The sequence below is a fragment of the Diabrotica undecimpunctata genome, chromosome 8 (assembly GCF_040954645.1).
Source record: "Diabrotica undecimpunctata isolate CICGRU chromosome 8, icDiaUnde3, whole genome shotgun sequence".
Lineage (NCBI taxonomy): Eukaryota > Metazoa > Arthropoda > Insecta > Coleoptera > Chrysomelidae > Diabrotica > Diabrotica undecimpunctata.
In genome coordinates this window covers 77,935,750-77,961,120 of record NC_092810.1, presented here as the reverse complement: position 1 = coordinate 77,961,120, position 25,371 = coordinate 77,935,750, and the positions used below count along the sequence as shown (strand labels likewise).

Genomic DNA, 25,371 nt, shown 5'->3' with positions numbered 1-25,371 from the left:
CTCCCAAGCCTTCGTTTACTGTCGTCAATTTTTTATTGTTTGCACCCACTAAATCAACCCTAGGAATCTTATACACAAATCTGTCCAAATTTAATTCTTTTACTAGTTTTTTATTGATTAGCGATATCTCCGATCCAGAATCAATCACAATTTTAATCGCTTTATGTTTTATAAATGCATCTAAAAATATTAGATTAGAATTAGAAATTTGTCTGTCGTTTCCTATTGCTACACGATTCATCTCCCTTCTATTTTGTTGTTGGAAGCTCTGGTTATTTCTATCGTCCCTTTGTTCGTTAGTATTCCTATTCGGAGGATTTTGTGCATCTCTATTCCTGTTGTGATTTTCATATGTTCTCTGTTGTGTGTCATTCCTGTTATCGTAATTTTGTTGTCTATTGTAATTATTGTAATTTCTCGGCCTATATTCGTTTGTTGATCTGGGATGTCGGTTTCTCTGGTCATAATTTGATGAATACCTTCTTTCCGGTCCATTATATTGGTCATGTTGTCTTCTATTTCTCATTTCTTTTCTTTTCGCTTCTTTTAATTGAAGGAATTGGCACAAACTATCAATATCCTGATAGTTTCTCAAAATCACGTGATCTTCCAACGTTTCCTCAAAATGTCTGCTGATCATTTCTACCAGCTGTTCGGTAGAATATTTGTATTCTAGATATTTTGAATTGTTATATATCTGCAAAGCATATCTTTCTTCAGATATTCCCATTTTTTCGTGATATTTTCCATTCTGTAGCTCTTGGTTGATTTCTCTCTGTTTATTTTTCCCCCAGAAATAGTTGAGAAATTTATTTTCAAAATCTGTCCAATTTTCAAACTCATCTTCCTTGCTTTCATACCATAACGCTGCTCCTTCTTTCAAATGGTTTCTAATTGTTTCTTTGCAATCGTCAAAATATCTAATATGTTGTAATTTGGTTTTCAAATTTTTAACAAACGGTACTGGGTGTGTTTTCCGAATATCCCCGCCAAACTGTATTTTTATGTCACCCGAACTTTGGATGAGTACTTCTCTCCTGTCTCCCATATCTCGTTGTTTTCTGATATCCTCAATTTGTTTTTCTATTTCTTTCTTGTCTTCTTGTAAAGCCATTTCAAATTTTGTTTCTAACTGTTCTAATTCCTTTTTCTGTACAGTCTTAATATCTTTCATTTTAGTTTCTATTTCTTCTCTCTGCATCTCTAGTTTCCTCTCTGTTTCTTCTCTGACTTTTTCTAAACAGACTTTTACCTCATTTTCATATTTGTCCAAACGCTTTTCCATTTTTCTATCATTTTCTTCTAATTTTTGTTCATAGTTTTCCAAACGCTGCTCTATATTTCTGTTATTTAGTTCTATTGCTTGCCTTGTTTCCCGTTGGTTTTCTTCCATTGTTTGTTTTGTTTCTGCCATTGTTTGTTTTGTTTCATCCATTTTTTGTGACTGGAGTTGCATTAGTTGTAATATTTTATCTATTCCTGATAGTTCTTTTCTCTCCTCAACTATTGTCATATTTCCTTCATTATCCGATACTTCTTCCAAAATTGTTTCATCTTCTCTGTTATCCTCCTTCCTTTCCTGCATTTTACTTTGTCTCCTTGTGACAGACATGTTGTTACTTTTTGTTATTGTTTTTGTCCCCGCCAAATGTGAAATTTTACAACACTCTATATGTTTCAGAACACGACAATATTTCTCCCCAAATGTATTAAATTTTCACGACAAATATCAAATATGCAATCAGTAAAATTCAAATAATTCAAAATAAATATCAAATGTACGATTGGTAAAGAAAATAAAATCAAATAATTCAATAGCAGTAAATATCCACTAACTACGATCAATCAATAAATCAAATTTATATTCCCTGGAAAAATTGTCAAAATACTTTCAAATTCAAATTCCCTCAATGTTATATGTTTTTATCTCTGGATCACCTGTACTTATTCTAGATCTCTTTCCCTTCCTTCAAATGTAAAGCTGCGATATTTTCAAGCCCCACGTTTTGGAAGCCAGTTATTGTGATATTTAAAGTCTTGGTGCGCCAAGCAATAATTAGCTAATTAATTTTTTTTTTGATTAATTAAAATTATTTAAATGATATGATTATGACTTTATCACAATTTTTAATTCTTTTATCTCAGGGTTAAATTCGTGCTTCAATATCTATGCTATTACATGTGAAAGGTAAGGTCCAGAGAATACCGGAATAATAAAAAACACATATGATCTAACACTATATATTAAAATAAAAATAATGAAATAATTCACACTCAAACGTTTTTAATAAACAAACCTCATATAAGGATTCTCAAAATTTTGTTCTCCGTACGTGAACAATCAAAATTTATGGTACAAACAATATTAATTGAAATCTCAAAATCCCAAACTATTCTAACTCTCCTAATCAAAATATTTATATCCTTTCTAAATTACGTGTAAAAATTGTGTTATCAATAAAAGAAAAAAAAAACTGCAGAAAACAAAAATATCTCTCTCTGATGATGAGTGGTCCAAATCCTTGTTCCTTGTAGACTGTATTGTCTCCTCTCAACCGCTCCCTATGTAACCAGCAATCTTACACAGATTGTTGCAAGTATATCGTCCTTAATGATCTCCTTCAAAAGCACAAATCATTCAACTTATGATAGCCTTTCTCCTCTCGATAAACTGAATCTCTCGTTGGCCCGAGTGAAAAATGACTCTTGGAATATCTTCTCTTTACGATAAACTGAATCTCTCGTTGGCCTGAACAGTGACTCTTGGAATATAAGTAGAGAAATATGACTTACAATATTTTTCTGCTTCAGCTTCTGTCAGATACACTAACTCCACAAAAACTCACTAACATTCAACACTACTGCTTGCTACATTTCAGGAACCGACCAGAGAACAATCACTGTTCCTCTTACAGACTTGGAAACCAACTGATCATATCTTTTCTCTCTCCTCAATCTCGCTAAACTTTTTCCTACATACTTATCCCACCTTTTTCAATCTCCGCCAATCAAAACTCGTCACAATTCCCCCATTTTTTCATTTCGATAACAAACAAAATTTTACCTATAATTATAAAATTTCCTAAAACTTATTTACAAATAATATTTTCTATAATTCTTAAAAACTAACAAAAACCTCTTTCTAAAATCTCTTCTATTTGTCTCTAATCACTGCATTAATGTATTTTGGAAAACCCCGTTCAATTGTCTTTTTGTTTTCACTTAAAATTATGCGGGTCACTCAAGTATAACAAAGAAATAATTTATGCAAAGCTTACATTTTGTTTAGTACAGGTAATTCAAGAAATTAATAACTCTCCTTCTTCGAAATGTTTGTTGGATATTATCCTACTTATCTGAATTATTTTAATGTTATTGAATTTTGAAATATTTTTAAACAAACCAATATTTTTCTCGATTTTACATATCATAACAATATATATATATATATATATATATATATATATATATATATATATATATATATATATATATATATATTGTTATATGTATATATGTGTATGTGTTTGTGTACATAATATATTTTTATTTCACATTATTTAATTTTATTATCTTAAAATACTGTGTACTTAACCACTATTTTGTATATTGTTGTATTATTGTGTTGTGTTGTGTTGTGTTATTTTGTATAAGTTGTAACATTTAATCGGCTTGTCCCGTATATTAGCCTGCATCCACACAGACAGCGGTAAGGCATTCAGAGTTATGAATAAATAAATTTGAATGTGTCGACAGGGATCTTTCCTATTCTGTTGATGATAGGGATGGGATGACTGATCTTAAGATGACATACTGGTGAAAAAATCTGTTGATTGTAATTGTGTTTGTCATTTCAGGCATAAAAACATTATTATCCTCTGTTGTTTGGAGTTTATACTGAGCAAATAAAGTTACTATATCAGGTTTTAGCAAAGCTTACATTCTGGGTGAAAACTTTAAGCATACCTTAGAAATAAATTATTTACCTTATCCATTGTTTGTTTTTTGTATTTGCTATCATTTGGTTATTCCTCATTCTTGGGTTTTCTTTTTGCAAGAAGCAATATTTTGCTAATCTAATCAAAATCATAATTTTGTTGATAACCAGAATATTTTTCTGGAACTTATATTATGATTCTGATTTATATATATATATATATATATATATATATATATATATATATATATATATATATATATATAAAGAATTAAAGTATTATCATATAAATATATAACATATAGTATGAGTATAAATGTATATAAACTTCTTTCTAGAACTAAATCATTTAATTGTTCTGTTTCCAACTTAGCAGGGTCCTTGAGTTCTCTCTTTCTCTGAGTAGAACGCCAGACTGTAAGAGTTTTCACTGACCACTGATAGTGTGTGTTATTACATTAGGATGAAAGTACTACAAAAAACTCAGAATGTCTGATGGCTGTCTGTTGCTTATTAGGCTTTAATTTGACATTAGAATTACAAAAAAATTATTTAAATACTGACAAGTTCCTGTCACAACATTTAGAACACTAAATTATACTACATTCACCCGTCCCTATTTTTGAACAAAATATTGCAACTATCTTGGTTTATTTTTAGCTCCAGCTGATTTACAGCTAGAATGAAAATCTGAATTTTCCAATCTTGGTTCATCATTATCATCAGGTTTTTGAACAGGTAAATTTTCTGTGTCATCTGGTATTTATTTAGTAGTGGAATTGTCTAGTGTGTTATTTGGACCTTCATCATTATCTTGATTCAATAATATAACAATTCAACAGTAAACTTCGTATATAGTGCAGAGCACATGGTAAAGCAGTTTTCCATTAAGTGAATTCTAAATTTTTGGTTTTCTATGCTAGATTCACCAATTTCCAAACTCATTGTATTTTTCGACTTAACCATTTCCTTCATGATTATATGGTGTTGTTCTACTTGAATATATTCCTTTAGAGTGTAGATAATTAATAAATTCTTGTGAAGTAAAGCTAGTTCTCCTTTTTAGATTTGATATATACCGTCATTCTATATAAACCAAATAGTGATTTAATCTGTAATTGGTTAGAATTGCTTTTCTACCAGATAATGTCTGCATTTTTTTTAATACTTCAACTCATTTGCTTTTTTTCAATTGCATAATGTTTTCATTCAGAATATGTGAGGGTATGTGTGAAAAAAGCAATTGGTTTTCCAGATTGATTGATTCGCTTATGTAATCGTAGATTAATTTTGTAAAAGCATGTACTTATCTTTATCTTCTAGGGATTTATCTTTAGATTCATTGCTTTCTAAAAAATTCTTGAATGTTATATACTTACCAATGTTTGAATTCTTTGGTGGAAGTTTGACAGTTTGGATCAGCCTCTAGTTTATCTGGTCTAAAGTACTTCCCCATTGTAAATTCATGCGAATAAAATTGTAGTAAAATGTCTTTTGCAGAATTAGACTTTTATTCACATAAAACTTGATAAGAATGACAAAACAATTATTTAAATACTGACCAGTTCTTGTCACAACATTAAGAAAACTAAATTATACTACACGTGGCTTGTATTATTAATATTTCTTGTAACACATATAACATTTCTTGTAACATTTTTATAAATAAAGATTTTATTCTATATTTTATTCTTTAATTTTTTTAACCACTTTGGCATTTTAATGTAATGGAAAATAAATATAGTCCCAACATAACAAGAAAACCCAAAAAGTATACGAAAAATATTTATTATCGTATAGGATAAGGATTTTTCTTGTTATTTTAGGATTATATCGATTTTCCTTTACTTTAAAATGAGTTTACAATCCTAGGTAATATTACTAAACTTTTGAATTTAGCGACATGTACCTATATATAGTTACGCGCCAGATCACTAGGTGATGCGCCAATCATTGTTTTATTCCTTAACACGGAAGTTTCAATGCTAGGTGGTAGTGTGCTATGGACACTAAGACGAAAGCAGTGGCGACAACAACAATGTCTGCTACGCGCATGAGCCGTAACCATGACAACGACAATGCGTATGCGCGTTGCAGACATTGTTTTTGCTCTTTTATATCCAAATGAATTTATAAAACAATTTTTACAATGTTAAAAAAATATTTAAAAAATAATAATATTCTTGTCCTATTGAGGTGATCCTAGAGATATGCTTTAATTTATGCAATTAACGAGTCAAATATAGAAATAATGCTTAGAAACAGCTTTTTTCAAGTTTTGACTATTTAAGAAACAAAAGACAAGTGGTATAACAAAATTGAAGGGTGCAATCAAAAATACACGGAAATTCGATCATTTAGCTACTAGATTTTAAGATTATGAGCCAATAAAGTGGGAAAATATTTAAAAAAACACGATTTTTTCGCAATTTGAGAATTTTTAAGTTAAAAATGATTATTTTAATAATGATGATTCATAGGCCGCCGTAAGAAAATAGATGAAAAAGCATACATCTAACTATCTAATCTTAAGGTAAGGTAAAAAAATGCGAAAAGGATAAAAAACGTGGTATGTTCGAATTTTATCTTTATGAAAGAGTTAAATGGGGACTTTTACAATAGAGTTTAATAATGTAGAAGAAAAAATGTTAAAAAATGTTGAATTGAGGTTATGTGCAAATAAATCAGTAAAAAAAAACTGTTTTTTTGATTTTTCGAAGTTTTCCGCTCAGAAATTGAAGATTTTGCCTTGGCCATTCAAAACACCGAAAAAAAAATACATAAACAATTACTATTTAAAAGTTAGCCAAAAATTATTAACATAACCTAAGAAATTATTGAAAATTTTAATTATTTTTCCTAGGCTCAATTTTTAATATAAAAATTTGAAAAAAATCAGGCTATTTTGTATTCAAAAGATACATCTTCATGGATTTTTTCAGATTTTTTAAAGCAAAATTGCGTCCAGAAAAATATAAAGTCGAAAAAAGCTTCTTTTCCAGATTTAAGAGGTTGTATGGACTCTGGGCAGCTAAAAATTTGTATGAAGTCATGTTTTTATATGCTTTATTGCATTGTGAAAGCACAAGTCGCGTTGACCATCTTATCCGGCTATAGCCTTTAATGCGATGTTAATAGATAGTTTTGAGCAAATATAATTTTATTATATAAACAGAAGTCTTGGTTGGTTGATTTCATGAAATAACAAATAAACATAAAATAAACACAAATTAAAAGAAAATATAATATTAATTACCTGATTCTGTCAGTTTATGATTCGAATTCATTGTGTCATCTATAAATTTAGGTTCCTGGTATGTCCTTGCAAATTCTTTTAGCACAGATTGAGGAAGTTGAGTTTTCGATGAGAGGTCCCGTTCGGGTAATGCAGGCATGGTGCAATTTATGTCACCAAGTTTTCTGTTGTTTTTGTGATTTGGCAAGAATATTCTATCACTTAGTTTATCACAGCACAGTTCAAAGGTTTCCGGCGGAATTTTTTCATGTTTTTCCATTACAGTTTTTAATTTCTAAGAAAAAAATTGTATTAATATTTAATAATAAACTTGAATACAACATGATAAAATGTAAATCTAACCCTAATTATGGTGAAAAGATAAGAAAAGACATTTTATTATTTTTGAAAGATTTACGCATATAAAATAGACATCGATTATGAGACGACACTTTATTGAGTCTACCATCAACTTCTTCAACGTTCAAAAATATTTAAAAATATTTAAGTTGGTTCCTTCGGCGATTACCATACTCAGTTTTGGAATATGGCAAAATGATTTAGAAAAATATAGGATATATAATTTGAAATTTTTACGTTTTGATGGTATTGCTGTTACGAACATTGTCATACATTTTTATTGACTACAATAACCTGAAATGTTTGGTTCAACTAAAAGGTTAAATTAAATCTTGTGACCATTTGCAAGAATGTCAATTTATTTGTGGTGGTACCAAAACAGATTCACTAAAGTTACACAGTTGGTTGTTCTACCAGAAAATATTATTATTATTACTGAGCAGAAATTAATTATGCAAAATAATCTTGTCATATACTGTGCAATTAGATTATATTTGGATTTTTCGACATTTAATATTACCAATCATTCGTTTATGAAACTAAACTACATAGAACTAACCCATGGTATAGAAAAAGCAAGAAGTACAATCACGAAACAAAGAATGAACACTAGGATCGAAGGAAAACAATTAGGTACTTAAATGAAGTATAAGTTGAAGATGAATGTGGATAGATGCAAATACGAAATAGGAATGGCGATGAATGACTACAGTGTGACTCGAGTGACTCGACACTGAGGAGTAGGCAGATTGAGACCTCAGTGCCGAGAGACAGTTCTTGCAATATAGAACACGATACTGGTACGTCTCGAGTGAGGGGAGTAGGCCCCGAACTCGAACCGAACCGTATCACTCTTGATAATGGCTCCAAAATGGGTGCCGAAACGTCGAGTTTTAAATTCTCAACGCGGTTCTTCCCGAGAACTCAGTAATTTTCATTTATCTGACCGCGGAAACTTATCCGAACATATATATATATATATATATATATATATATATATATATATATATATATATATATATATATATATATATATATATATATATATATATACATATATATGGAACATTTTATTTAAAGGGACAGTTAGTTTTTGAACATCGCGTCGAGTTTTTAAAAAGTAACGCACGTATTGTAATAAATGTTGATAAATTATATAATTACTAGTGTGGAATAAATTAGTTATATTGTACAAATAAAGACTTTAAATAAACTTGTAAGTGTTATAAGTGTAGAACCTTTGATAATAAATAAAAACAATAAATTAGATTTAATAAAAATACTACAGTGGTGTTCAGAAGTGAATATTTTTAAATTGTGAAAATGACGACGATTTATGAGCTCACAGTTACGAATTTAAGAAGACATCTCGAGGACAGAGAATTAGCTTCTACCGGAAAAAAGGCTGTGAAAAAGTTTCTTCTGATGTAGCCAAAGTTTCTAGTGATGAAGCCAAAGTTCTGGTGACATCGCATCATTAGAGAACAAAGTTTCTGACGATATTTCGAAAGTTTCTTCTGATGTGGCCAAAGTTTCTGGTGACATCGCATCATTAGAGAACAAAGTTTCCGGCGACATCGCTTTTAGAAGACAAAGTTTCTAACAAGATTTCTTCTCTAGAAAGCAAAGTTTCTGCAAACATCTCCTTGGAAATCTCTAAAGTCACTTCTGAGATGTCTGCTCTCGACGATAGAATGTCTTCGTTAAAAAATCAAGTTGCTGCCGATATGTTGGCCTTCAAAGAAAAGATATGGAAAGAGATAGAAAAGAAGATAGAGGAAACAGGGAAAGCAGAGAGAGGAAACAATCCAATTACAGTAGAGACAAAAGAAGACGAGACGAAATGTAAGTTGGACACACGACCGAAATTTGAAGGAAGTGGAGGTTCTGTTCATGTTAAAGTCCCAACTTTCGACGGAAAATCATCATGGAACAACTACATGAAACAGTTCGAATCAGCTGCAAGAGCGAAGGGATGGTCTGAAAAATAAAAGGCTGTAAACCTGACTATCGCTCTTCGAGGAGATGCCTTAGATGTGCTTCAGACCATAGCTGTAGAGGAGATGGATGATTTCGAACAACTCAAGAAGAGGTTAAATATGCGATATGGCCACGAACATTTGCTCCCGAAGACATGATTGAAAAGTTAGCCGTTCACGTTCATTGATGGTCTTCGTGATCATGAAATGCAGAGAACACTGCGATTAGCTCGTCACAAGACGCTGGTTGATGTCTTATCCGCCGCCCTCGAATACGAGTCAGCTACGTAGGCCTCTGTCGGGTACAGTAAAGTTAGGACTGTAAAAGAGGAAGGAGATGAAGAAAAACTTGACCAGCTCGTTAATATGATGAAAAGTATTACACAAGAAAACGAAGAGCATAAGATGCTGGAATTGTGGAGAAATAGAACACGTACGAAGCTCATGTAAGCACCCTAGGTACGCCGCAAATCAAGAAATTCACCATCAGGAAAACTAGAACGGGTCGGCCTTAGGGGGGCAGCTTCGACCCGGAACTTTTCCAAAGACCCTCTAATACTAATAGCTTCTTTGAAATGTCGTGAAGATAGTGTATATGTAGATGGAGAATTAAATGGTAAAAAGCATACTTTGTTGGTGGATACCGGAGCGACCAGAACCATTATACGCCCAACAGTTATAAACAGCCGTAAGAAACTGTTACCATCGAGGTTTCGACTTCGGACCGCTACAGGTGAAAATGCCAACATTCATGGAGAAATCCAGGTACAATTAGGAATTGGAACAGAAAAGTTCGTCCATACTGTTATAGTTACTGACATCGAAGAGGATGTTATATTAGGAATGGACGTAATGAATACGCATGGATTCCAATTGGATTTTAAGAATAAGGTAATCAAAGTTGGTAACGAAGAGGTATTTCTTCATCCAAATGATGACAACACTATGCAAGCAGCCGTTAAAGAAGATACAGTCGTGCCTGCGAGAAGTGAAACGATCATAGTAGCGCAGCTACACGGAATTGTGGACGAAGGGACACCTGTTATGATGGAGCCTTGGAACCATGACGACGAGGTTGGCCGAGGAATCATAATTGGAAAGGAATTGGTGACTTCGGCTAAAAAATACCTGTGAGACTTACCAATGTCAATGACTATCCAGTGAACATTAAGAAAGAGACAAAAGTAGGAACTTGTGTACCTGTGACATCCATAATCCGTCAGACGACAACACCTGATAATTCCAACGACAAATTCGACCAAATGATTGCAGTTGCTGGACAGTCTCTAAATCAGATTGAGAAAAGGAAATTAAGGGAATTTCTTCGGCAGTATCGTGATATTTTCGTACCGAAAGGAGAAAAGACGGAAAGAACTACCGTTGTTAAACATAAAATTGATACAGGTAATGCTAAGCCAATTCGTCAAACAGCTCGACGATTACCACAGGCGAAAAGAGAGGAAGCTGAAACAATTGTTCAGGAAATGATGAAAGACGGGGTGATAGAACCTTCTACGAGCCCATGGGTCTCTCCGGTGGTCCTGGTTAAGAAGAAAGACGGAACTACGAGGTTCTGTGTGGGTTACCGTTTGCTGAACAACGTTACCAAGAAAGCTAGTTATCCTCTGCCTCGGATCGACGATACATTGGACACATTGGCTGGAAGTAAATTGTTTTCTACTTTGGATTTGAAGTCTGGATACTGGCAGGTAGAAATGGACCCAGTAGATAAAGAGAAGACAGCCTTCACCACAGGATCTGAATTGTGGAAATTCAACGTTATGCCATTTGGAGTCTGTAATGCTCCTGCGACATTTGAGAGGCTTATGGAAAATGTGTTGAGCTTATGGAAGATGTGTTTATCTTGGAAAACATGCCTGGTTTATCTAGATGACATAACCGTCTTGGGGGAGACATTTGAAGATTATCTGAAGAATTTAGAAAACGTTTTTAATCGACTTAAAGCTGCCCGATTGATGTTAAACCCCAAGAAGTGCCAGCTATTTCAAGGTAAAGTCAATTATCTGGGTCATATAGGTAGTAAAGAAGGAGTGGCCGTGGACACGGGAAAAATCGATTCCATTAAGGAATGGCCAGTACCAACGGACAAACAATAAGTGAGAAGTTTTCTTGGACTATGCACTTACTACCGGAGGTTTATTAAGAAGTTTGCAGATATCGCTAAGCCATTAACGCGACTTACAGAGGAAGCAAGAGACTACCGCTGGGATACAGACTGCCAAAATGCCTTTAAGACCTTGAACAAGCATTTAAACACAGCACCAATTTTAGGGTATCAACTGCCAGAAGGAGAGTTTACCTTAGATACATGGGAGTAATGTGGGAATTGGAGGAGTGCTATCTCAGATTTAAGGAGGACAGGAACGAGTCCTTGGATATTTTAGTAAAGTTCTTTCAAAACCTGAGCGGAATTATTGCGTCACGAGCAGTGCTAAGAACATCGATGGTCAACGACGACTGGACGCCTACTAAGATAAGGGAAGAACAAGAGAGAGATCCAGTTATACAAATAATTCGAAAATGGAAAGAGGAAAACCGTCGACCATCTTTACAAGAAATATCAAACCTATGCTCAGTAGTTAAGACGTTTTCGACCCAGTGGGACTCATTTATTCTGGAAGATGTCTTGCTCAAACGAGTAGCGGAAAATGATGACTGTTCAGAGAAGAGAAGACAGTTGGTGATCCCAAAGAGCAGAATAGCTGAAGTAGTTCGTCAGTTACACGACAGTCCATCAGGAGGGCATTTCGGTGTAAAGAAAACCATTAAGCGAATTCGGGAACGGTTTAATTGGATGAACAGCTCCGACGACGTAAAGGACTGGTGTAAGAATTGTACTATTTGTGCTACGGGTAACGGGCCTCACCGAAAAAGGAGAGCTCCTATGAGACAATATAATGTTGGAAGCCCGTTTGAAAGAATAGCTTTGGACATCGCTGGGCCATTTCCAGAAAGTGAAAATGGAGGCAAATACATGTTGGTAGTAATGGATTACTTTACTAAGTGGGTCGAGATTTACGCACTTCCAGACCAAAAGGCCGCCACCGTTGCAGATAAGTTGATCCAAGAATATATCAGCCGATTTGGAGTGCCTTTGAAGATCCATAGTGACCAAGGCAGGAACTTCGAAAGCAATCTATTCCAAGGAATATGTGATAGACTAGGCATGAAGAAAACAAGAACTACAGCATATCATCCGCAATCGGATGGTATGGTAGAACGGATGAATATGACAGTTGGCAAGTATTTGACAAAGATGGTGTCCGATCATCAGCGAGACTGGGGCCCATATCTTCCGTTCTTCACAATGGCCTACCGATCTGCTGTTAACGAATCAAAAGGCCAGACACCAGCCAGAGTCCTATTCGGACGCGAGATGCGACTACCTTGTGATTTAGAGTTTGGGTGTCGACCTGGAGAAGATCTAGCAGGTGAAGATTATGTAATCGAATTACGAAGAAGAATGGACGATGTACATGAGGTAGTCCGTTCCCAACTTCAGATCGCTAGCGACCGAATGAAGAAACGGTACGATACACAAGCCGAAAAGGGTTGCTTTAAGAAGAACGACAAAGTCTGGCTCTATAATCCCAAGAAGCGAAAAGGTTGTTCTCCCAAATTGCAGCAGTTTTGGGAAGGCCCATACCGCATTATGGAGAAGATCAACGATGTCATCTACCGAATAAGCAAGATTCCGAGAGGAAAGCCGATGATAGTACACCATAACCGGCTGGCGTCTTTTGAAGGTGACCACGACGTAGATGAAGAAGTGGAAGTAAACCAAGTCCAAGATGTATCCTACCTCACGTTTGAGGAATTCATGGGTGCCTATTGAGGTACCTGTAAAGCAAGACATGGTGTTACCGCTGAAGAAAGGCAAGATCTACTCGCGCTTCCCGATAACTACTCACTGGCCCTTACCATCCCGGCCAGTATCAAAGACGCACCAGGGTTGGTATCCGTCTTTCGAAGGAAGTTCGGTCGAGTTGCAGAACTTCAATGCCAAGTGCCAGCTTCCGGGAAAGCCTTGAAACTCCAAGATGCATCACGTTACCTTTTCTACCTGGTAACAAAAGACACTGCCCGTGACCAACCTACCTACCGAGATGTATGGGAAGCCTTACTTCAATTGAGAGAGCACGTTCTAGAGTCCGACGTGCAAAAGTTAGCCATGCCGAAGTTAGAAGGCCTCAATTAGATTGGAGGGTTATCTGAAGTATGGTGGAGAAGATCTTTAAAGACACCGAAGTCCAGGTGTTAGTCTGTTGCAATCCGCATAGTTACTGGAGAAAACCGTCCCTTGTCATTTTTATAGAACTGGAAGTTGTAAAAGAGTTGCCGATACCAGCATGCCGTTCCAGTTCCAGTCCCGACAAGGTTCCTGAAGGAATCTTTTTTTAAGAGGGGGGCAATGTTATGATAAATATTATGACGCATAATACTGTAAACATATTAACCCATTCTTTTTTTCTAGATCATAAATATACCTGCCGGCAGAAATTTCTAGATCCAGGGGTCCCCCTCCGATATAAAAAACCTGCTTTTGATGGAATTCCTTTGAAGGAAGGTTATCGATTCTTCGCCGTAATTCTCGATTAACGGCATTTTGTATATATATATATATATATATATATATATATATATATATATATATATATATATATATATATATATATATATATATGGGACATTTTATTTAAAGGGACAGTTAGTTTTTGAACATCGCGTCGAGTTGTTAAAATGTAACGCACGTATTGTAATAAATGTAGATAAATTATATAATTACTAGTGTGAAATAAATTAGTTATATTGTATAAATAAAGACTTTAAATAAACTTGTAAGTGTTATAAGTGTAGAACCTTTGATAATAAATAAAAACAGTAAATTAGATTTAATAAAAATACTACACTTGTATCAATAATCACGATATGCGCCAGTTGCATAACCTTGTGCTCAATTTTTTATACAAAATCTAAAAAAAAAAATCGAAAATTTTTGCTTTTTGCGCCCTTATTTTCTCCTACAACTCAAAAGATAAACCATAGAAGAAAAACTTATAAAATGTAAAAGTTTCGTTTTTCAGTCTTACATAGCATTTGACTAGCTAGAAATTAAAAAAATTAATGTTTACTGTTTAAAAAATATCAATAATACCTAGAGGTATATTTTAATCATAGGCTTACATGGAATACTCACACAATGAAAACCTAACAGAAAGCTACGATGTCCTTAAGCAGACTAGGAATGGTTCTATATTATACACAAGGGTTATTACACCAATGATAACCTATGAGCAAAGAGCAAAAACAACTAAAACAACTAGCTAAAAGAAGATATCATAATGTCGCCAGACCGGACACGTCATCAACTCTGAATTGACCAATCACGTGCTCACGACTGTCGATATAAACAAACAACCAAGTCATAAGGTTGGCCAGGATGTTAAACAAACACTCTTTTGACTTTTTGTCCAGCTTTCGGAATTGTTTTATTCCTTTTTCAAGACGCTGTAATATAGATAAAAAGAAAATGTAATATTTACAAAATATCACAATTTGTCAGTGCAACTTACTAGTCGTTGAGATTATTTATAATAAGCTTTGACCCTCAACATTAACAACACAAACATAAAATAATGGACAAAATACAATTTAAAATTTTGGTAAGGATAGTAAAACTTTGTTAATTCTATATCTCTTGATGGTGTGTTTTAACTCCGATACATAGACAACAGAAAGAAAAAGCAATAAGATTAAAAAGTAATTACGTGTTCTTAATGTTGTATTTCTTTTCAAAAACCAAGAGGCCCATACTGGGTGATTCTTAATTTTTTAAACCTGTCTTAATGGCATGCAACCTGTTATACACACATCTGTATTGTCAAGTGTATATGTATAAGTAAATATTTATTTTATTTTTGAACTTTTTCCAGTAAATAACAATAAATGTTGCTCAGTTTATCTATGTCAGACTTTTTATTTATGCAAGACGTACTAGATTTTATGAAACACATTTCCAACAAAACACGTTTTGAATGGGTTTTTTCTTTTGCCAAAATACAGGAATCTTCGAAATTAAACTCATGTTTCAAAGTTAATGAATGTTCTGTAAGTGCACATGCATTTATTTTATTGGTTTTTATGTCACTACGCTGTGAGATCACCCTACTGTGGAAATTACGAGGTGATTCTCCGATGTATACGTTGTTACAATTGGTACACGGTATAGAATAAACAACATTCGAAGACTCCTGTATTGTGAAGAAATCCTTTGTTTTTGTGTAAGTATAACTAAGATACCGTTTTCATATTCCTAGTTGGAATTTTTAAGTCATTAACATTTTTGAAAATGTTAATTAGCTTAGGTGTCAGAACTGAAATGTAGGGTAAGAAACCAAAAGTTATTTTAGATGGTGTTACTGAAGTGTTGTATGTCAATGTCAATTGTCGGACTTCATTATTATGAAAATTTTGTTTGTCAGAAAATTGCGAAGGAAAAGGAGAACCGAAAATGAGTTTATTTAAGCCCTATGGGATAGAAGTTCTCTAGTAGTATAGATCTTAACTTTTTTAGTCCATTATCCCTGAACTCGATGTGCGACAAGTTGGTAACCCTAGTTTTTAAGGCCAAAACCAAATTTGTTTTCATTTTAGATGGATGTTGAGAATGAAAATTTATGAAACGGTTTCTAAAATAAGGCTTACGATACCACTCCGTCCTTAGCATGCCATCACTGCCACGATGGATAAGCATGTCCAAAAAAGGAATCATACTATCAACCTCCTTCTCAACTGTAAACTTTAGGTGTTCACATTGGGCGTTAAAGGTCTTTAAAACATCAGTTACTTTGTTTTCAGGGACCGATAAAATTAAATTATCTACATATCGGTTAACAAAAGGTATGTGAATCGGTATCTTTTCTTTACAAATTGTTATAAGTTCATCCAAAACAAAGTTACATAGTAGGGGGGATATTTTGCTGCCCATTGGAGTGCCAAAGATTTGTTTGGCACTCCAATGTTGTTTAAAAAAATTACCATTGAACAAAAAGATGTTAATTTAGATGTTGTGTCACTGTTTACAAACTTACCACTAAATGCTATTCTTAACAGCACCAAAAATAACTAGAACAGCATTTCTCTGCATACCAAGCTCAGTTTAGATGATTCGATAAGAATTTTAACATTCATATTTGACTCTAACATATTTTTGTTCAATGGTAATTTTTTTAAACAAATCTTTGGCACTCCAATGGGCAGCAAAATATCGCCCATACTATGTAACTGATGAACTTATTAACAACTTGTAAAGAAAAACTTGTATTATGAACAACATGTAAAGAATAGATATCGTTTCACATACCTTTTATTTAGCGATATGTAGATGATTTGATTTTATCGGTCCCTGAAAACAAAGTAACTGATGTTTTAAACACCTTTAACGCCCAATGTAAACACCTAAAGTTTACAGTTAAGAAGGAGGCTGATAGTATGATTCCTTTTTTGGACATGCTTATCCATCGTGGCAGTAATGGCATGCTAAGGACGGAGTGGTATCGTAAGCCTTGTTTTAGTAACCGTTTCATAAATTTTCATTCTCAACATCCATCTAAGATGAAAACAAATTTGGTTCTGGCCTTAAAAATTAGGGTTACCAACTTGTCGCACATCGAGTTCAGGGACAAGCGACTAAAAAAGTTGAGATCTATACTACTAGAGAACTCCTATCCAACAGGGCTTTTAAACTCATTTTCGGTTCTCCTTTTCCTTCGCAATTTTCTGACAAACAAAATTTTCATAATAATGAGATCCGACAACTGACATTGACTTTTGGTTCCTTACCCTTGATTCCAGTTCTGACACCTAAGCTAATTAACATTTTCAAAAATGTTAATGGCTTAAAAATTACAACAAGGAATGTGAAAACGGTATCTAAGTTCCATTCCTTCTTGTTATTCTTTTTTCTTTTCTGGCCTTCTAGTCCAATTTCTTCCATATCTTTTTCTACCTCTTGATTCCATCTATGTTTTGGCCTTCCTTTTCTCTTTTTTAAAGCTATAGTGTAGTTTAGTACCCTTTTTGGAGTCCTCGTGTTCGGCATCCTTTCTAGGTGACATCGCCATCTTAGTCTCTGTGCCTTTATGACTCCTATTATATTAGGTGGATTATATAATTCCTTTAACTCATCATTTGATCTTTTTATCTATAAACCGTCCCTTATTATTCCTCCATATATCTTCCCCAGGATTTTCCTTTCCCATATCTCCAGTAAATTTTGTTAATTTTTTGTCATTGTCCATGTCTCACTGCAGTATGTTACTATTGGTTGTATAGTTGTTTTGTATAACTGTATTTTTGCCTTTCTTGATAAAAAATTTGCTTTTCAACATTACACTAAGAGCATGTACACTTCTATTGACTTCTAGCTTGTATTTCTTCTTTAATATTAGGTTTACGTGACATTATTGCACCTAGGTATGTAAATCTTTCTACCATTTCGAATTCGTATGATGATCTTTCTTCTACTTCTACTTTAAACTTTTGTCCATCCTTGAACTGATTATCGGTCCACTGCATACATTTTGATTTAGTTTCATTTATGTAAAGTCCCATTTTCTTTGCTGCTTTTACTATTCTCTGTACTATCTCCTGTAGCTCTTTTTTTCCTCTTGCCAGCAACACTACATCGTCCGCAAATGCCAAAACTTGGTGTCTTTTATGATATAGGAGTCCTTCTCTATTAATTTTCGCTTCTCGCATTATTTTTTCTAGGCATAAATTGAAGAGTAATGATGACAAAGGATCGCCCTGCCTTAATCATTCGTTTACTATAAATTTGTCCGATGCATAATTGTTCACTTTGACTCTGCTTTCTGTATTCTCTAAAGTAAGATGTATCATGTTACGTAACTTTCTGCTAACTCCCAGTTCCTCAAGGGTCTCTTTTAATTCCTCCCTCTTTATTCTATCGTATGCTTGCTAAAAGTCGATGAATAGCGCTATCGTTGGTAAGTTGTGTTCATAGCTTTCTGTTTGTAATTCTCTGATTATGAATACTTGGTCCGTTGTGCTTCTCCCTTGTCTAAATCCGCACTGATATTCGCCTCTTATATTTTCAACTTCTTTTTCTAGCTTATCTTTTATGTTTTGTTATCAGCATTTGTTGTTTTTCAGATTTGTTCGATTTGTTCTTTGCTGGGTGAATTATCTTCTATGTCTTTTAAGTGTTCGGTTCTTGCTTCTGCTTCTATACATTCTCTTTGGTTTGACTTATTATTGCCATTTAGTAATTCATCAAAATACTCTTTCCATCTTTCGACTATTTCTGCTTCACCGCTTATATTATTTCCTGCTTTGTTTTTAACGAATATGGGTTTTTGTTGGAAACCTGTTTGTTCATTTCTAGCACCTTGATATAGGTTTTTTATTTCTTTATTTCTGTAATTCTCTTCTATTTCTTTTGGCTTATTTTCTATGTGTTTTCTCCTCTTTTCTCTCAGCACCCTCTTTACTTTTTGTCTTTGCTCCATATATCTATTCTTTGTCTCTGTTGTTTCTTTCGTGATCATTTCATCCTTAACGATTTTCTTAGTTCTATTTCTTTTTGGGACTCTATGTCGAACCAGTCTTTCCTCTTTTTATTCTCTTGTTTATTACATTCTTTTGCTGCTTTGTTTATTACTTGCTTTATGTTTTCCCATTTGTTCTCAGTTTGCTCTTCTATTTGTATCTTTTTTAGTTCTCTTTCCATTATCTCCTCGTATATTTCTTGCTCTTTCTTTGTTGCTAATCGAATTGGGTTATGTATGCATTTCTTTTCTTTTATTTTGTTTTTGTTTTCTGGTATCAGTTGCTTAATTTTGATACCCACCATGTAATGATCTGAGTCAGCGTCTGGTCCTCTGTATGTTCTTATCTTCTTTATACATTGCTGTTCTTCTTTTTCGATGAGCACGTGGTCTATTTGGTTTTTAGTCTTTCTATCTGGTGATATCCATGTTTCCTTGTGTATTTCTTTTCTTTCGAAATATGTGCTCATTATAATCATATTTTTTTCTCTTGCGAAATCTATCAGGAATTATCCGTTCTCATTAGTTTCACTGTGTTTACTATATTTTCCTATTGTCGGTCTAAATACTTCTTCCTTCCCTATTTTGGCATTTGCGTCGCCTAAAATAATTTTCATATCATATCTGGGTATATTTTCGATTGCTCTGTTTAATCCACTGTAGAAACATTCTTTGACATCATTATCTTTTTTTTCTGAAGGCGCGTGAATATTTATGAGGGTGATTTTTTGGTATTTTCTCTTGAACCTGATACTGCATATGCGGTCTAATACTGGTTTAAAGTGTACTATTGCTTCTTTTAGCTCTTTTCTTATCATAAAACATGTGCCTAACGTTCGATTCTTTCCGCCGCTGTTAAAAAACACTGTATCTTCTATTTCTAATATATCATTTCCCAGCTGTTTCGTCTCCTGTAAAGATACTATGTCAAAATGGAACTTTTCGATTTCTCTCGCTAAATGTTTAAGTCTGCATTCTCCATATGTGCCTCTTACATTCCATGTTCCTAAAAGTAAGTGTTCTTTTCGACATGTTTTCTTGTGTTTTGGTCCGGTTTTCATTTTTTTCCTCTTTTTTCCTTTTTTTGTATTATCGCAAACCTTGTTCTGTGCTTGTTTCGTCAACATTATTCCAGTAGTACATTTAGATGCTAGTTTTTTGATGTTATTTTAACTATTGCGCCCTCTTTGTCATTCCACTTCCATTCGCTGTTATTTACCCATATTTTTTTTACTCCAATCTTGACTTCATTTCCTTTATTTCTTTCTTCTTGAGCAATGTTTCTAATTGTTTTCTGTATTTTGTACTCTTTAATTTCTTTTAACTTGTGCCTTTTTTCCATTATTTTTCTTTTTTCTTCTTGGTTTTCTAATTCAATTAGGCATGTTTTTTCGCCTAACTTGTGAGCATTCCTTATTTTAACCTCTACCCCTATATGTTGTTTGATGCAATTGTTGATTGTTCCTTTTAACCCTGCTTGCTCATATGTGTCTATTCTGAGGCCGTTCATAACTATGTTATTTATTCGTCGGTGTTTTTCCATAACTTCCATCTTTTTTGTTATTTCTCTGAGTTCCTTCTTGATCTCTATATTTTCTTGTTTTAGTTCTGCATTTTATTTTCTCAGCTCTCTGTTTTCCATAATGAGCTTTTCTATTGTTTCCTTGCTTTCTTTTTGATTTCTTTTTATTTTCTTATTGTCATCGGTGAGGTGGGTCATCATTATTAGTAATTGATCAATTTTTGTTTCCTCATTTTTTTTTCTCTGGAGTTTTTGTTGGTGTTCTCGAGAACTTCTTGCTCTTTCTGAAAATGTTATCTTCTTACTCGCTGCCTTTATATCTGTCCTTCCTTTTTGACCCTCCTTCTGAAAGTGTATCATCACTGTCTAAATTTTTCAGATATTTTTCCATTTTCCGGCGCCAAACACTGTTTTCCACCTCAACAGTTCAGAGAAGACAGCGTTTACCGTATTTATTTTATGTTTATTAACCGTTGTTATTTTTCTGTGTCTACCCCGAAAGTCTACTCACAACGGCAACGTCGCAATTTCAAAGGTCAGAGTTTCGTTTCTATGCTTTGATGGTAATTAGGCTTATCAATTATAGCGATCTTACTTTTTATAGGGCCTTGGTGTTTTCGGATGTTATTTTAAAGTTTTTTTTCTTAGCACTCTCCTTCACTTAATGTCTTATATTGTTCACTGGATATTTTCAATAATTTATTTCCCGTTACAACTCTCAGAAATTGAGTTTATTACAGACGACAAATAAAATATTTGTTTACGTTTTGGTTACCGTGTTGCCACCTAAGTTAATCTAAGTTATACTTACACAAAAACAAAGGATCCCTTCACAATACAGGAGTATTCGAATGTTGTTTATTCTATACCGTGTACCAATTGTAATAACGTATATATCGGAGAATTATCTCGTAATTTCCACAGTAGGGTGATCTCACATCGTAGTGACATAAAAACCAATAAAATAAATACATGTACACTTACAAAACATGCATTAACTTTGAAACATGAGTTTAATTTCGAAGATTCCTGTATTTTGGCAAAAGAAAAAAATCATTCAAAACGTGTTTTTTTGGAAAGGTGTTTCATAAAATCTAGTACGTCTTGCATAAATAAAAAGTCTGACATAGATGAACTGAGCAACATTTATTGTTATTTACTAGAAAAACGTCAAAAATAAAATAAATATTTACTTATACATATATACTTTACAATACACCTGTGTGCATAACAGGTTGCATATCATTATGACAGGTTTAAAAATTAAAAATCACCCAGTATGGGCCTCTTGGTTTTTGAAAAGAAATACAACATTAAGAACACCTAATTACTTTTTAATCTTGTTTTTTTTTCTTTCTGTTCTCTATGTATCAGAGTTAAAATACACCACCAAAAGATGTCATAGAATTAACAAAGTTTTACTATTCTTACCAAAATTTTAGAATGTATTTTGTCCATTATTTTATGTTTGTGTTATTAATGTTGAGGGTCAAAGCTTATTATAAATCATCTCAACGACTAGTAATTTGCACTGACGAATTGTGATATTTTGTAAATATTTACATTTTCTTCTTATCTATATTACAGCGTTTTGAAAAAGGAAGAAAACAATTCTGAAAGCTAGACAAAAAGTCAAAAGAGTGTTTCTTTAACATCCCGGCCAACCTTCTGACTATATATATATATATATATATATATATATATATATATATATATATATATATATATATATATATATATATAAAAGGGGGGTTGAGGTTAATTGGGTATACAGCTGATTGAAAGCCAAGTGTACTCTGTTCAACAGTTCATTATATTTCGCCAATTTTCATTGGCATCATCAGATGAGAGCTACAATTATGCGATTTATTTTAATAACATCAAGTAAAAATTTTTTTGTTGGAACAATGTTGATTGTAGCTATCTTCGACATGAAAATTGGCGAAATATAATGAACTGTTGAACAGAGTACACTTGGCTTTCAATCAGCTGTATACCCAATTAACCTCAACCCCCCTTTTTCATCTACCAGTTCAGCTGTTATTTTAGAGGATATATATATATATATATATATATATATATATATATATATATATATATATATATATACATAAATATAGTTATATATAAGTTATAATGAAAAGTGTATGCAAATAGTTATAGGACATTGCCCAAGGCACAGCATATCTCCGGTTAGCTAGAATTACATTTTTATCATTTTGTATTGTAAGGCATGAAAATATTAATTGTATAATTTAGTTTTAGAGTCTGTTCTCTTCAATGAAACTTGTCTTTATAAAGATTGTTAAATAAATCTTTTTAAAAATCGATATACAGAGTGTTCCAAGTTTAGTGGCGCAGTCAGTAGGATAGATTAAACGGGCTTTAACGAATATAAATCCCGGTTCGTATTAACGATTTAATAATCTATCGAACGAATAAATAACTGGAACCGCGAATAAAGACTCTTAGTTGAGTGAATTGAGTAGCCTGACTTGAGGAATAGTGTAAAGGAAAATTCAAGTGAATATTGAAGTTCCTGTAGAGGTCCTGTTCCTGCCGTGTCAACGTGGACTCAGAGCATAGATAACCTGGAAACTATTCTTACTGTAAGTATCTTTATTTACGTCGTATAGAGAGCAACAATTTTTCATTAATTCAGATAGTTCAAGTAATTCTGACTCAGATTCTGACTCAAACAACAATAAATTATCATTTAAAACTCAACCAAATACTTCTAATATTTTTCCTAAAATTATTTTATCAAAATCCAAATTAACTATGACTTTACCTCAACTCAAAAAAGAATATCTGGACATGATCCCAGAATTCCATTGAGAAGTTGCTTTACTTACACGCTTCATAGAGATTTGTGAAAAATTAGTCAATAAATTCTATAATATAACCGACTCAACCGATTTTCAAAATGAATATTTGACTTCTAGCATTTTAGCAAAAATTAAAGGGGTGCCGCCATAAATATTTCTTCATGTACTATAAGAACTTGGGAAAATTTAAAAGATTAAACACATATGCAGATAAAAGAGACGTCTGTATACTTAGTATAGAAATCACACCCCTCAAGAAAGGCAATGAATCGCCATTTGAGTTTTTCCAAAAAATACAGCATCTCTTAAATCTCCAAATATCTTTGTTGCAAACTCGTTCTAATATTAACAAACACGAGATACTTGGTAGGTATTTCAAAAACTTAGCTTTAAGAGTATTGCTACGTGGTCTTAAGGAACCCTTGGGTACTTCTATGCGTACTAAAAACTCTATTGATATGAACACAGCTTTAAACGTTCTAACAAATGATTTCCAAATTTATATGGGACTTTTAATAATAATCAAAATCAACCTGGCAGTAGCAGATATAATAACGTTTTTAGACCAAATCAAAACCGAAATCTTCCAAACCCAAGTCCGATGACTATTTCAACAACTAATACTTCCAGACTGAACCAAAATTATCAAAACCGATATAAACCTCGTAATCAAAATTATTTTTCAAACCATCCACAAAATATAATTACAGAAGAACTACATAATATAGACGAAATAAATAATTCTGAATATAATGACCATTTTTCAGAGCAACTTGTCTCGGACCAAATAGAATAGAATTATTAAATTTAAAAAATAAAGAAAGTGAACTACTGTATATAATTTTTCTTGAAAGTTTTAATTGATACCGGTAGTACTAAATCTTTTGTTGTTCCAAATGTAGTGGAAAAATATTTTAAAAAATCCATTTTTCGGAAGCTTTTTCAAGTTTCAACCGCATTAGGCATGACCCAACAAAATGTTTGTACTGTAATTCCTACTTCTAAAATATTTCAAACCAAAAATTATATGAAATTAAATTATAGTATATTTAAATTTCATGACTACTTTGATTATTTATTAGGATCAGTCAAGTATATTTAAATTTCATGACTACTTTGATTATTTATTAGGATCAGACAATCTTAAGAAACTTAATGCCAAAATAGACCTTACAAAAATAATGTCTTAATTACAAAAAATAGTCAAATTAAAATTTTTTATCATAACAGTAACAAGGAAAACATGAATTGCATAATAGTACCTCCTAGAATCTAACAAATAATTTCGATAGACATAAAAAATGTCAATCTTCTTCTTCTTAAAGTCCCCTCTCCTCAATGGAGGTTGGCTACTACAATTTTAAACTCTTCTCTATCTTCAGCTGTTCTTATTAGCTGTTCAAAATTTAGCCCTGTCCATTGTCGGATGTTTCTGAGCTACGATAGTCTTTTCCTTCCTAGGCCTCTCTTTCCCTCGATTTTTCCTTTCACTATAAGTTGGGCATATTGGTACTTATTATTTCTCAGTATGTGGCCTAGGTATGATGTTTTTCTAACTTTTACTGTGTTAAAAAGTTCTCTTTCCTTGCCTATTCTATGCAGCACTTCTTCGTTTGAGGTATGCGATGTTCATGAAATTTTGAGTATTCTCCGGTAGATCCACATTTCAAAGGCCTCCAATTTATTTACGGTTGATGTTTTTAAGGGCCCACGTTTCAACTGCATATAGAAGAGTCGACCAGACGTAGCATTTTGATAAACGTAGTCGAATTTCGAGTTTTATTCGAGAATCACAAAGCAGTTTTTTTATTTTTTTCGAAAGATTTTCTGGCCGGTTCTATTCTCGATCTTATTTCTAGATCAGGATTTAGGCTGCTATCGATCCAACATCCCAGGTACTTAAATCTATTGACCTGTTCT

General features: G+C 33.1%; 1 protein-coding gene across 2 annotated transcripts in view; it reads right to left on the bottom strand.

Annotated features, from left to right (window-relative positions):
• The window catches only part of Shrm (shroom), a 1,116,164-nt gene that overhangs the window by 814,956 nt on the left and 275,837 nt on the right, over nt 1–25,371 (bottom strand). For both annotated transcript variants that reach the window (XM_072540517.1, XM_072540518.1), the window contains exon 4: nt 7,194–7,467. In XM_072540517.1, coding sequence (XP_072396618.1) covers nt 7,194–7,467 — 274 coding nt within the window. The remainder of the gene's footprint in view (nt 1–7,193; nt 7,468–25,371) is intronic.